The 13411-nt window shown below is 40.2% G+C and overlaps 1 protein-coding gene across 3 annotated transcripts in view; it reads right to left on the minus strand.

Moving 5' to 3' along the window:
* fbn3.S (fibrillin 3 S homeolog) overlaps positions 1-13411 on the minus strand; it is a 141534-nt gene that overhangs the window by 40216 nt on the left and 87907 nt on the right. For all 3 annotated transcript variants that reach the window (XM_041579836.1, XM_041579837.1, XM_041579835.1), the window contains 12 exons: positions 12023-12250; positions 5928-6053; positions 5491-5619; positions 4805-4930; positions 4536-4661; positions 3630-3752; positions 3332-3457; positions 3021-3146; positions 2482-2604; positions 1361-1483; positions 359-484; positions 154-276 (listed from right to left, as the gene is read on the minus strand). In XM_041579836.1, coding sequence (XP_041435770.1) covers positions 154-276; positions 359-484; positions 1361-1483; positions 2482-2604; positions 3021-3146; positions 3332-3457; positions 3630-3752; positions 4536-4661; positions 4805-4930; positions 5491-5619; positions 5928-6053; positions 12023-12250 — 1605 coding nt within the window. The remainder of the gene's footprint in view (positions 1-153; positions 277-358; positions 485-1360; positions 1484-2481; positions 2605-3020; positions 3147-3331; positions 3458-3629; positions 3753-4535; positions 4662-4804; positions 4931-5490; positions 5620-5927; positions 6054-12022; positions 12251-13411) is intronic.

Genomic DNA, 13411 nt, shown 5'->3' on the forward strand with positions numbered 1-13411 from the left:
CATGTCACAGCATGTCTTCCCTCCATCACAGATATACTTTTCTTTTCCTTTCCTTTTTAAATACAAACTACAAGAAAATCACTAGTGTCTTGCAAAGTACATACAAATATTAAGAAAATTTAAACTGCTAAATCAAGAAAGAAAATATGTTACCAGTGCAGTTTCCTCCACTTCTGTCCAGCTCATAACCATCATCACAGATGCAACGGAACATTCCAGGCAAATTCTGGCATGTCCCAAAAACACATATATTCTGGAATGTGCACTCATCAATATCTAAATAAAGAGAACATAGTAAGAAGTGAACAGAAAAGAAAACATGTACATACCTCTGTTCTACTAAAACAAAACAACTCACCTTGACATGCTTTACTGTCCTCAGTAGGAGTAAATCCCATCTCACATTCACATCTGTATCCTCCAGGAGCATTCAAGCAATGACCATTTTCACAGAGGTTCACATTGTCTGCACACTCATCAACATCTTTAATAAATTACAAAATAGTAATCGACAGGGCTCTGGTAAAGGCACTTAGATGGTTTAATCTTGGTTTACAAAATAACTATTTGTTTATGTTTATTTGAGGGTTATACAATGAAAATGTCCCCTTTTGGGAACTCCAGTGAGATGTGTTGTGTCTTTGTTAAAGAGTGATTATTATACAGGCTTGTTTTTGAAGGGACATGAAATTACCATGAAATAAGAAAACAAATTCAACACTGTATATAAGCGAGTGCTGTTGTTGAAACTAACTTTGCATCCTTGGAAGCAAGTGATCATGTTTTGGGAGCCATTGCATTGTTTTATGCACAATAGTTATGATTTTTTTCATAAAGCATTGTTCAGCCTTTGAGAAAAGTTAGACAATGGACAAGACCATAAAAATCTTTAAAACTATTGAGATAATATTACTGACCATAGATAGACTAAATACTGGTGTTTGAGCTACTGGTGTTTAAGTTAGACTTCTGCATACACACAAAATGTAATTTAACATAAGTGAACATATATTCTACAGAACAAGACTAGTTTAGCAAAGTTTAAATGTGCATAATTATTAAGTTATTGATTGTTATGATCGACATCTGGAATCAAGACTTTGGAAATTCCTAAGATGCCATGCCTTGTCAACTGTATTGTTGACAAGGACATTGTAAAGTCTCAATTTGACTTCTACCATGTTGGTCAAAATTCAGATTATACTCAGACAACTGACTGAACAGTTTTTAAAATTACTTTTAGTTGCTTTTAGCACTACTGTCCTCACAGTTCAGAACAATACCTGATATAATAACCTAAGTGTCTAAAAATGACTGCCTGTGTACTTGAAGATTTTTTCTTTGTTCCAATATCACCTACCGGAACAAGTGAAGCCATCACCATTAAATCCCTCATTGCAAGCACAGCGGTATGATCCAGGGGTATTAACACAATTAGCATTTACATTACATTTGTGGTCTTCAGTTGTGCATTCATCAAGGTCTAAAAAAATCAATAAAAAAGGCATCAAGAAGAGCTTAATGGCAACAATATCTATAAACATCGGAAGCTTACAATTTTGGAGAAAAGTTAGTAAAGGCCTAAAAGCTGTAAAAGGTATAGATCAAAATAAACTCACACATTGTCTGCATTTCTAATAATAAACCCAAACAGGGGCAAAAGCTAGATGAGACAGGTGGCTGAAATGACTTTCATTATGCCATTTAATGTCACCTACACATCATTATTAAAACAGCAAAAATACACATTATTTTGATAAGATTATTTGAAATGTTAGTGTTATTTTATTTTCAGTGTTTACAGAAGAATATAGAGGCCCATTTATCAAAGTCCGAATTTATCTCAATATTTTCTGAAAAGAACTCCAACCAAATCTGCATGGGTTTTTTTCTCCTTATTTATTAATACACTTTTCCAAAAATTTGGTTTTTGCTAGAAAAAACTCGAAAAATCATCAAAAGAACATTGTACGAATTTTTCAGATTTTCCACCCAAAAACTCATTTTTTTTTAGATTTTTTGCCTGAAAACCACAAAATCTTTGGATTATTGCATGAAACCCGGTACAGATCAAGAAATCTTTGGGACTTCTCTCATTGACTTATATGCAAACTCAGCAGGTCTGAGATGCCAGATTTTCGGATTCCGACTTCCATCCTCAGGGTATCATAAATCCATAAAAATTTGGATTTTATGCTAAAAAAACATGAATTTTAGTAAAGTCAAGTTTACTTAATAACCCCCATAGTATTAAAAACTACATAATAAAAATAGAATCCCATTAATAAACATATTTATTATTTTCATGTATCATGTAATAGACACATAAGAAATACATTGAAGAAAATCTGTAAGCATTATAAACAAGAATAAATTCATCTTTTTATGGCCTTCCTTTATGTACAAAGCAAACAGGGATAGGCTAAGAAGGATATAAAGGAGAATATATTATGCCACTAAGGCTCAACACACTTAACTTACCAACGCAATTTAATCCATCTCCAACCCAACCAGTTTGACATTGGCATTTGAAGCTTCCAGGAACATTAAGGCATGAGGCATGAACATCACAGTTATGAGCTCCAACTTCACATTCATCTATATCTGTATGCAAAAATAAGCATACACAAAATTAAAACATTGTTTCAAGAGGAAATAAGAAATTACTAATAGTTTTACCAATACTAAAATCAGTCTGAAAGTAAATAAAAAAAATAAAAGTCAGGTTTATTTCCAAATTGAATTTAAGGCCCTAAGTATTCTTAGCTCTTTTATGTATTGTATTAATAAACGATGCAATAAAAGGTCACGAAGAGCAAGTAGAAGTGTAATGAAAATAAGAAGTCAGAAGGGAAGCCAGTAATTTTTATTTGCTTGCTTCCTCCAAACAAGATGCAATAACCTAGTGAAGTCAGTACCTCCAAGAAACATGTTGAACATGTAACAAAATGTCAGTTTGAGCACATGAGAATAATTCTGCCCTGTCTTACAATGAAGTAAATAAAAATAAATAACTGTACCTGTGCAGCCTGTGGTTCCTTTCTTCACAAAGTAACCTAGCTGGCAGTGGCAAATGAAAGAACCTTTGGTATTCTCACAGTCTCCATGTAGGCAAATATTAGGGTTGAGGTCACATTCATTAACATCTGTAAAGAAGGTTCAATGTAAATTGTTACATTGTGTGTGTGTGTGTGTATATATATATATATATATATATATATATATATTATATATATATATATATATTTGTGTGTGTATATATATATGAAAAAGGCACCAATCATAGTAAAGGTTAGTATTACTTGCAAATAAAAAAACCCTATTTACACACCTATACAGGTTTTCATGTCTAGGGAGGCCATGAAACCATCAAAGCACAGGCATCTGTATTCTCCAGGGATGTTGGTACACTGTCCTCCATCACAAATATCAGGATTGTCTTCACACTCATCAATATCTAGAATTGACCAAGTAAACATAAACAGAAAGCTTATGATAAATGGTAATAAAAGTGAAAAAATGACAACAAAGAAATGAATAATACTATGGCTTAAACATTCCTTCTAAGAGCACTATTTTATATGGTTGAGAACAATTAGTTGAATATAAGAAAATGTAGGATATTTTACCTGCACAGGATCTCTGGTCCGGCATCAAAGCATAACCTTCACTGCAGCTGCACTCGTAACTGCCTTCAGAATTTGTACAATGAGTATCACATCCTCCATTCATGATGGTACATTCATCAATGTCTGTTGGAAAAAAAAGATCCTCTTATTTTGTGCCCACAGCTTCAGTTAGTCCAGGTAAGGAAGACAGTGAGACAGATAAAGAAAATAGTTGAACTGACAAGAAGCATGAATTGCAGGGACCATATCATCAATATTAAATATTTGTTCCTTAAAAAACAGTTTTTCTAACATTGAAAACTTATGCAGTGTAGATGTGGATAAGCATCGGCCCACCTGAAGATTTTTTTTTGGGTGGGGCACGGTTGCTCATAGAGCGCATCTTTCATTTAAAAAAATAAGGACAAATAAACCATGCAGCTCTGTCATGATTTATTATTGAGATTCTATCTGAACCCTTTTGTTTAGTTTTACATTTAGATTTAGAAGGGATACTAATACTAAATAATTGGTCCATTTTATTAGCCATGTTTACTTATGCATGCAAATCAAATAACTTTTGTGCATTTTTTTCATTAAACTATATAGTCTACCAGTGCTTTAATTTGATAGCTTTTTGTCTCAATAATTTAAAATTAAGGCCTTAAACTCAAGAGCTAAGGCACACAGGGCATATTCTCCACTGCTATAAGTGTAGCCATCACTTCTGCCACCCATTTCCATGAATGGGAAACACATGAAAGGCCAAAAGTGCCCCTGTCATGCATTTACAGGAGTGGCTGTTTGAATAAAATATAGCATACTGTAACCTAGAATAAAGAGAAACACTGTCTCTATTTTTTGACTTAGTGGCTATTTTGGAATTGACTGGGAGATTGTTAATAATGTGAAATTCATGTTACTTACCCACACAACCTTGCCTATCGGGAGTAGACTGGAAGCCTGAGTCACATGAACACTGGTAAGTTCCAATCATATTGACGCAACGGCCATTACGACAGAGATTGTCACTTAAAGAGCACTCGTTTATATCTATGGAAAATTAAAGGCGTATTAGTATTCATGAGACACATATTAATCCACAATTTGTCTTTAACCACTAAATCATTACCACAGCAAAACGATTTACACATATGCTTATAAATTGAATAGCATATGACATTGTTTCTTCTTACCTACACAGGAATTTCCTTCAGAAGTCAGTTCATGGCCAGGTGGACAAATACATTCAAAGCTGCCATCAGTATTAATGCAAGTCCCTCCTCTGCAGAGCAGTGGGTCCCTTTCGCACTCATCAATATCTAAAAAAAAAGTAGACCTCGTATTTCCATATAACAGCATCTTTCAATATTTGATCTGAATTACTTTTCAAAGGTTACAATTATACGCAACTCTCCTGTTAACCTTCACTCCAGAAAAGTCAGTAACAGATCACTAATTATTGATGAAAAAGCTAGATAGATAGAAGATAGATATATAGATAAATAACACAAAAGTTCTCACAAAAGTACAGCACTCCATGGAACTTAGAAAATTAATACAAATTAATACAATCAGATTACATATTGGGCCCAATTATGCAGGAAAATGCTTATGAAAAGACCATAAATTACTTTTCCCTGCATAAGATTTGAAGTTATGGTTTACAATATGTGTTATCATGAGACAAGGCTCAAGCTCAAGTAATCCTAGTATTATTTGAACTAACATTCTGGGCAAAAATGGTTGGAATAAACATAAACCCACAGTACAATTACTATTTATGTAAAATTGTTTAATATTCCAACAGACTTTGAAAGAGAAGCAATGACACCTATGAAAAGAGGTGTCCCTACTCTAACAAAGTGTGATATTCATTTACCCATGCAGTTCTTCATCATCATGAACCCACTCTCGTAGCCATCAAAACATTCACAATCAAAGCTCCCAGGTGTGTTTACACAAGTCCCATGTCCACACAAGTCAGGGGAAATTCTGCATTCATCAATATCTATATGGAAAGAAAAAATATAAAACTTAAGTTATGGAATAAATCTTTAAACAGAAGGGTGGGGCCTGCATTTGAAAGAAATAGTAAAAAACATGGACTGACACACTAAAGTATGTTAAGCAGTTCTTTCTATATTATAAAAAAATGTTTTTGCATCAAAGTCTGTTTATGTTAAATTAATAAGACATGCATATTGCAGTATGTATGCAATACTGGTCTTTATGCCTATAAGAAAAAACTAAAGGAGTTTGCATTCCTTTTTATCTTGTGCAACATTTAGTATAGTTTTACAAAAGGCATAAGCATACCTGTACAATTCCTCTCCTCGGCATCCAGTGCAAAACCGCTGTCACAGATGCATCTAAAGCTGCCAATGCTGTTCCTGCATGTTCCATGAATGCAGAGGCTACTAAACACTTTACATTCATTCACATCTATTGAAAAAAAACAATCAAACTGTATCATTGAAACCTGTATTTTTTTCCAAAACAAAACAAAGTTTAACCTTTTATGCCAGATGCACATAGCACCTTATTTGGCTTGCCTTTAAAACAATAACTCCAACCTGGTGAGTTCTTGCAAAAGGTTTCCTACATTAGATAGGTCTGTATATGTATGTAAGGGTTAAACCGCATAACTATTTGACTCTTATTTTTTTTCACAGGTGGAGCACAAACACAGGGAAAAAACTTGGATTCACTGTGGCAGGACCTGACATATTGACACCCCCTCTGTGAATTTTTCTTTCCCTTGTCCTCTCCATGTCAGTACTCACCGGGACTAGCCCCTCCCCTCATGCTCCGTCAGAAGAACCCTCCCACAAACAATAAAGGTGTCACTTACACTCTCGACGGCGTCTTTTTGGTTCTTCTCCTTTGCTCCGCTCCTTTTCTAGGAGCTCGTTTTTCTTTTAGGGGGGGATTAGCTGGGACCTGCCCATAAGGCGTCCCTGGAACCGGCCTTTTCCCTGGCGAGTCAGGGTTTTTCGCCCGCCGTCTGCCTCAAAATTATGAACTCGGCGTTCCCCTGCTTCCTGGGTTACCGGCCTGCTCATAAAGCGTCCGGCTCCCATGCGACCCATGGCAGCCGCATTTGTTTTTGGAACGCAGGCGGGGATGCGGAAGTTAGCGCTCCACGATCGGAGGAGTTCATCGGAGCGGTGACGTCAGATCCGGAAATCCTTTTCTTCCGGGTTGCGGACAAGCGGCGCGCCTTGTTTGAATTGGCGTCCTAGGTCTGTGCCACGTCCGCTCTCTGCCACTGCTGTTCTCCTCCGGGTAGGACTTAGTTAGCGGACTCCAGGGGGTACCTGTAGTTATTGGGGCTGACTCAAGGGAAAGATTCCCACCTAACAGCTACCGTATTTTTTCTTTTTACTGCAGGTCCCTTCCTGGCTGGGTCCAAGCCGCATCCCCCAGAAGTCTAGTCCCCCCCCTGCTGAGGTAGAAAAAAAAAAAAAAAAAAAAAAAAAGATAAATCAAGCCCACGCAAGCACTACATTGTGTAGGACCTGGGCAGGTGGGGATATTAATAACCATATGCCTCTCTGTTTTCTCCTAGCACCATGAAACCGGCCGCTAGGCGAAAGGAATCCCCCAGCCCTACGGAGGCCTCAAGCAGTCAATGCCTGGGATGCTCTGAACCAGCGCTAATGGGCAAAAGACTATGCCAGCTCTGTCTCACAGAAGCAGCAGGCACATCGATCCCGCCTTCAGATATACGGGCCTGGATCAAACAAGCTGTAGCCCAGGAATTGTCGGGTGCCTCAGCTGTCACAACCCAAGCTTCCAAAGAGGCTCATCTACCAGAAGAGGATGCCTGTGGAGACCTATTGCTTGATTCTTCCTCAGAGGAAGATTCGGAAGAGGAACATTCTTCCTTTGACTTTAATCTGATTTCCCCATTGATTAGGGCCATGAGATTGGCCTTAAATCTCCAGGAGAAGGAGGCATCTACTGCCCAGTTCTTACCCTCAGCAAGGAAGAAGGGGCAAGTTTTTCCTCTACACCAAGAGGTGGCAGATCTGATAAAATCAGAATGGGAGATCTTGTCCAAAAGAAGTCCAACTCAACAGCGATTTACAAAGTTATATCCCTTCAATGAAGAAGACATCAAGGACTTCTGTTCCGTCCCGGTTGTGGATGCCCCAGTACTAAACCTTTCCAGGAATACGCTCTTACCCATTGATGATCAAGCCTCATTGCGCGACCCCATGGATAAAAGACTTGAGACAGACCTGAAAAGAGCCTATCTTAATGCAGGAGAGTCTCTTAAGCCAGCGGTGGCTAGTCTTGCGGTAGCTAAAGCCATTGAGACTTGGCTAGCAAATATAGAGTCTGCCATCAAAGAAGGCCAGGACAGAAACGACATTCTAGAGGGCCTTACGGAACTAAAGTTAGGTTCTTCCTTCCTGATAAACACATCTGTGGATCAGGTTAGATTAGCCTCAAGATCATTAGCCCTCTCTGTCTCAGCGAGAAGGGCTCTATGGCTCAGATCATGGGAGGCGGACACTACTTCTAAAATTGCTCTTTGCACCCTCCCCTTCCAGGGGCAGGCATTGTTTGGAAAGAAAATGGAAGATCTAATTTCTAAGGCTTTCTGGTGGAAAGAGCCAGCTGCTTCCCCAAAGGAAAAGAAGAAGGTTTCCAGAGAAACAGTCCTCAAAGGGCAAGTTTCCTTCTAAGACCAGACAATCGTCTGGAGACTCATATTCCTTTCGGAATAAGACCTCTGATGACAAATCATCAAGTTGGCGCGGGGGCCAGTCTGGATTGTTCAGGCGCTACAGAGGAAAATCCTCAGGTCCAGCCCGTCGCCCGTTCTGAAGGTGGTGGTCCCCAGGGTCTCCAGTTGGGGGGAAGACTCCGCCACTTCTGGGAAGCCTGGGATCAGTCCACAGACGATGCTTGGGTTCGCAGGGTGATCAAAGAGGGCTACAGTCTAGAGTTTGTCACCATCCTTCCGCGACCAGTCTTTCACCGGTCAGCTCTTCCAAGGAACCCAGAGAAAAGAAAGGCTCTTCTCCAGTGTCTCGATACCTTGACCCAACAGAATGTCATCATTCCGGTTCCGAGAGAGGAAAAGAAGTCTGGGGTATACTCAGTCTTCTTCCTAGTCAAGAAGGCCTCGGGAGCTTGGCGCCCGATCTTAGACCTGAAATCAGTAAACAAGACTTTACGGAAGCAGCATTTCCGAATGGAGTCCTTGGACTCAGTGAAGAAAGCCTTATGCCCAGGCGATTGGATGTGTTCCCTAGATATACGCGACGCATATCATCATGTCCCGGTCACCATCCGGGATCAACAGTTTCTACGATTTGCAGTAGGAAAGGCTCACTTCCAATTTCAATGTCTTCCTTTTGGCCTCTCTACAGCTCCGAGGGTCTTCTCCAAGATACTGGTGGTACTGGTAGCCCTTCTAAGATGGCAGAAGATCCGAATCTTCCATTACCTGGACGATCTAATCCTCCTGGCAGGCTCCAGGAAACAACTAATAGATCACAGGGAACAGGTGATATCTTTTCTACAGGGGCACGGATGGTATCTGAACTGGCAAAAGAGTCAACTTCTCCCAACTCAGAGAATAGTGTACCTAGGAGCAATCATAGATTCCTGCAGAGGTACCATCAGCCTGTCCGAAGAAAGACAACGAACCTTAGCTCTGGAAGCAAGGGAACTAGGATTACTCCCCAGAGTCCCAGCGATCAGATTGGCGAAGATCTTGGGGATGATGACCTCATCCATAGGATTAGTCCCTTGGGCCCAGTGGAAGATGAGGGGAATTCAATTTCCTTTTCTTCATCAATGGGATGGGATTTCCCAGGATCAGAGAATCATAATGTTACCTTCAATGTTGAAAGCTCTTTCCTGGTGGCAGGTCCCTCAACATTTGGCCAGGGGAGTCAGACTCTTCCTGAAACCATGGTCCATCCTGACCACAGATGCATCAGGCATAGGCTGGGGTGCAGAGTTAGAAAACCAAGTAGCTCAAGGCTCATGGCTAATTCCATCCTCAGACGTGCCCTCAAATGTGCTAGAGATCAGGGCGGTAATCGCAGCCTGTCGATTCTTCAGCGGTCAACTTCAAGGCCAAAGACTAATGGTTCGTTCCGACAACACGACCACAGTAGCCTATATCAGAAAGCAGGGGGGCACAAGAAGCATCTCACTGATGCAAGAAGTAGAGCCTCTTTTTCAAATTGCGGAAGAAACCTTGGAGGATCTCTCAGCAGTCTATATTCCAGGCAGAGAGAACCAAACAGCAGACTTCCTGAGCAGACACACGCTAGAAAGGCACGAATGGGAACTTCATTCCCGGATCTTCAGGAAAATTGTCCAACGCTGGGGTCATCCCACAATAGATTTGATGGCTACTTCAAGGAACTCAAAATGCAAAAGGTTCTACTCAAGAGATCCAGAACACAAGGCACTAGCAGTAGACGCCTTCTGTCAGAAGTGGATCCATCCTTTGGCTTATATCTTTCCTCCTCTTCCTCTGATCGGGAAAGTGATTCAGAAGATCAGGGAGGACAGGGCGGAGGTCATATGCATAGCTCCGGCATGGCCGAGACGTCCCTGGTTTCCTCGTTTGCTACAAATGACAGTGGATGCCCCATGGAAACTTCCATGTGCAGGACCTCTCCTAGTCCAAGGGACATTCATCCATCCAGACCCAGGTCCATTGGCCCTGACGGCTTGGCGACTGAGCGGCAGAATCTAGAGGCTCATGGTTTATCGGGAGAAGTCGTAAACACATTACTAAAATCCAGAAAGGATTCTACCAATAGCAGATATGGGAGAACCTGGGAATGTTTCAGGATGTGGAGAGAAACTAGAGGCATGCCTTCAGCAACCATTAAGGTTGGAGAATTGCTCGAGTTTTTGCAGTCAGGTCTAAGTAAGGGCTTGAGCGTAAGCACCCTGAGGACTCAGGTCTCAGCCTTATCTGCCTTCTCTGAAGTACGCTGGTCCCAGCATCCTTTGGTAGTTCGCTTCTTCAAGGCAGCCGTTAGAATCTTGCCAGCAAAGAGACCTTCTTGCCCGCAATGGGACCTACCTTTGGTACTACAGATGCTGTCCAGACACCCCTTTCATCCTACAGAAGAAATGTCATTATGGTTCCTGACGTTAAAAGCTGTGTTCCTGGTGGCAATCACCTCGGCCAAGAGGGTAGGGGAACTACAGGCTCTTCTATACGACAACACCAGTCCGGTGTTTTTTTCAGGATAGAGTAGTCCTGAGATTTGCGGCTTCATTCAAACCCAAGGTGGTATCTCCTTTCCATCTGAAAGACGAGTTATCTTTACCATCCTTTCCAGATGAGGAAGAAGACCAAGATCTTCGAGCATTAGACGTAGCAGTGGTGGTAAGATCCTATTGTGAGGCCACATCTCAGATACGAAATAGCGACCGTCTTTTTATTGTCCCTGCGGGAAAGAATAAGGGGAAAGCAGCCTCTTCCTACACGATCTCCAGTTGGATAAAGCTGGTCATTAAGAAGGCTTACTCGTCTCAAACCACTCAGGACCAAGCAAGCGTTAGGGCTCACTCTACCAGGGGGCAAGCAGCTTCATGGGCGGCTGAAGCGGGGACTCCAATGGAGGTGATTTGCAGAGCGGCTTCATGGTCATCATCCAATACCTTTCTTTCACACTACAAGCTGGATGTCTCCTCATCCAGGAACGCTCAGTTTGGCGCCAGTGTTCTCAGGTGTGCTTCTGGAAAGCAATAAATGTTTTTTGCAGTTCAATGTCTGTGGTTATTTATCCCACCCTATGGATCCGGGGAGCTTGCTACATCCCGGTGAGTACTGACATGGAGAGGACAAGGGAAAAGGGAAAATTGCGTCATACTTACCGTGATTTTCCTTTCCTAGGCCTCTCCATGTCAGTACGGCCCTCCCAGACATTTAATTAAGGAGCTTGTTACTAGACACCGTCGAGAGTGTAAGTGACACCTTTATTGTTTGTGGGAGGGTTCTTCTGACGGAGCATGAGGGGAGGGGCTAGTCCCGGTGAGTACTGACATGGAGAGGCCTAGGAAAGGAAAATCACGGTAAGTATGACGCAATTTTCCCTTTTTCTTTTACAGGAGAAGAAATACATCTCATGATTTTAGCCAACAAAATAATTTTCTCATTTTAAGATAACCCATGGTCTATATAAATCTAGTGTATACTAGTGGATAAGAGACTGAATACTTTTTATCTAATAACTAGAGTAACAAATATCTAAGTACATGAACTGTACATACAATAGTTAAGGTGATTACTCTGGTACTAAGCAGTATCTAGCGCAAGAAAATAACAACAAAAAAGCACATTTATATAACTAGAAACATGTTATCGTTCTGTAGAAGCTGAAAAGATTGCAACAATATGGATAAGCACAAAGGGCAGTTACCTTTATAGAAGGGACGGCCTGAGAGAACATCGCCTCTATTTGCAAAACCAGGTCCTCTTGGGCAGAGTGTTTTATACTCATCACTGCCAAGTTTGGGACATTCTTCACAGTCAATGCCCCAGGCGCCTCCAACAGAGCAACAGCACATGTCCATCCGGTATTTACCAGGCAGTTGGCCTGTACATTCATCTTCATCCCATTTCATATAGCACTGCTCCACACGAACATCTAGAAAGAATATGGCTTAAGTACTGTGCTTTAGTAAAGTACTAAAGTTTATTGCTGTTGTATATTGCAGATATGCACCGTCTGCCTTTTTTTGGTGGCAGTTTAATACAAAATACTCCAGAAAAGAGTACTGAGAAAACATTATATGCGCACAAATATTTGTTGTCTTGAGATAATTAATAGTTTAAAGCTGGGGGCTGATTTATGATCATAGTGTGGTTTCAGGCAATACCGAATTAGAAAACATTTGAAAGATTTTTCCCAAATCTTTTTTTAATCAATGAGATGTTGTTTTTGTTTTTTTCAAAAAGTGTGCCACATATTTAAAAAAAAAAACAATCTTGAGTGTGAATTTAAAAACTATACAAAAAGTTCTCTTGGGTTTTCTTACTACTGCATTACCTGAACCTGAGCTAATTCAGCCCCTATGTTTGTTCAGATTAACTTTGCCTTAAAGGAAGACTAAAGTCTAAAATAGAATAATGCTAAAAATTCTGTATTTTGTATACTAAACATAAACATGAACTTACTGCACCAGAAGCCTAATTAAACAAATGATTTCTGCTTTCAAAGTTGGGCACATGGGGTCACTATCTTGTAACTTTGTTATACATCTCTGCAAAACCAAGACCATGCACATGTTCAGTGTTGTCTGGGCTGCTGTTTAGGGATTTTGATAGATTATTGAAACAGCACAAATCAAATAACATCTGCCAGAAGCCATTACAGCAAGACTAATTATTAATCATAATATGCGGACTACACTGTGTTGTCATATAATCTAATGTGGATTTTATAGTTTTTGTATTGTTTAATACAAACTTTCTCCAACTCCCCAAAACCAGTGGCTGCAGCAAAATAATCCTCCAAATAGAATCCCAGTTTATCTCTTTAAATCTGGCTCCATGATCCCTTTATCCCTGCAGCTGTAGTTGGAAACAGAGGATGTAAAGGCAAAACTAAAATTAAATTTTTACTTTATTAACTGAAAAAAAACCTATGCCCAATAATAAATCTGTACCGTTTTTATAAGAAACCTGTATGCAGTAAAATTCCCCTTTTATTTACTTGCTCTAACTGCTGCAGATACAAATTTCTACATGGTCACCGGCTGCTCTAAAGGGAAACAAACACAGCTGCTCAAATTCTGGGAAGTAAGGT

The sequence above is a fragment of the Xenopus laevis genome, chromosome 1S (assembly GCF_017654675.1).
Source record: "Xenopus laevis strain J_2021 chromosome 1S, Xenopus_laevis_v10.1, whole genome shotgun sequence".
Lineage (NCBI taxonomy): Eukaryota > Metazoa > Chordata > Amphibia > Anura > Pipidae > Xenopus > Xenopus laevis.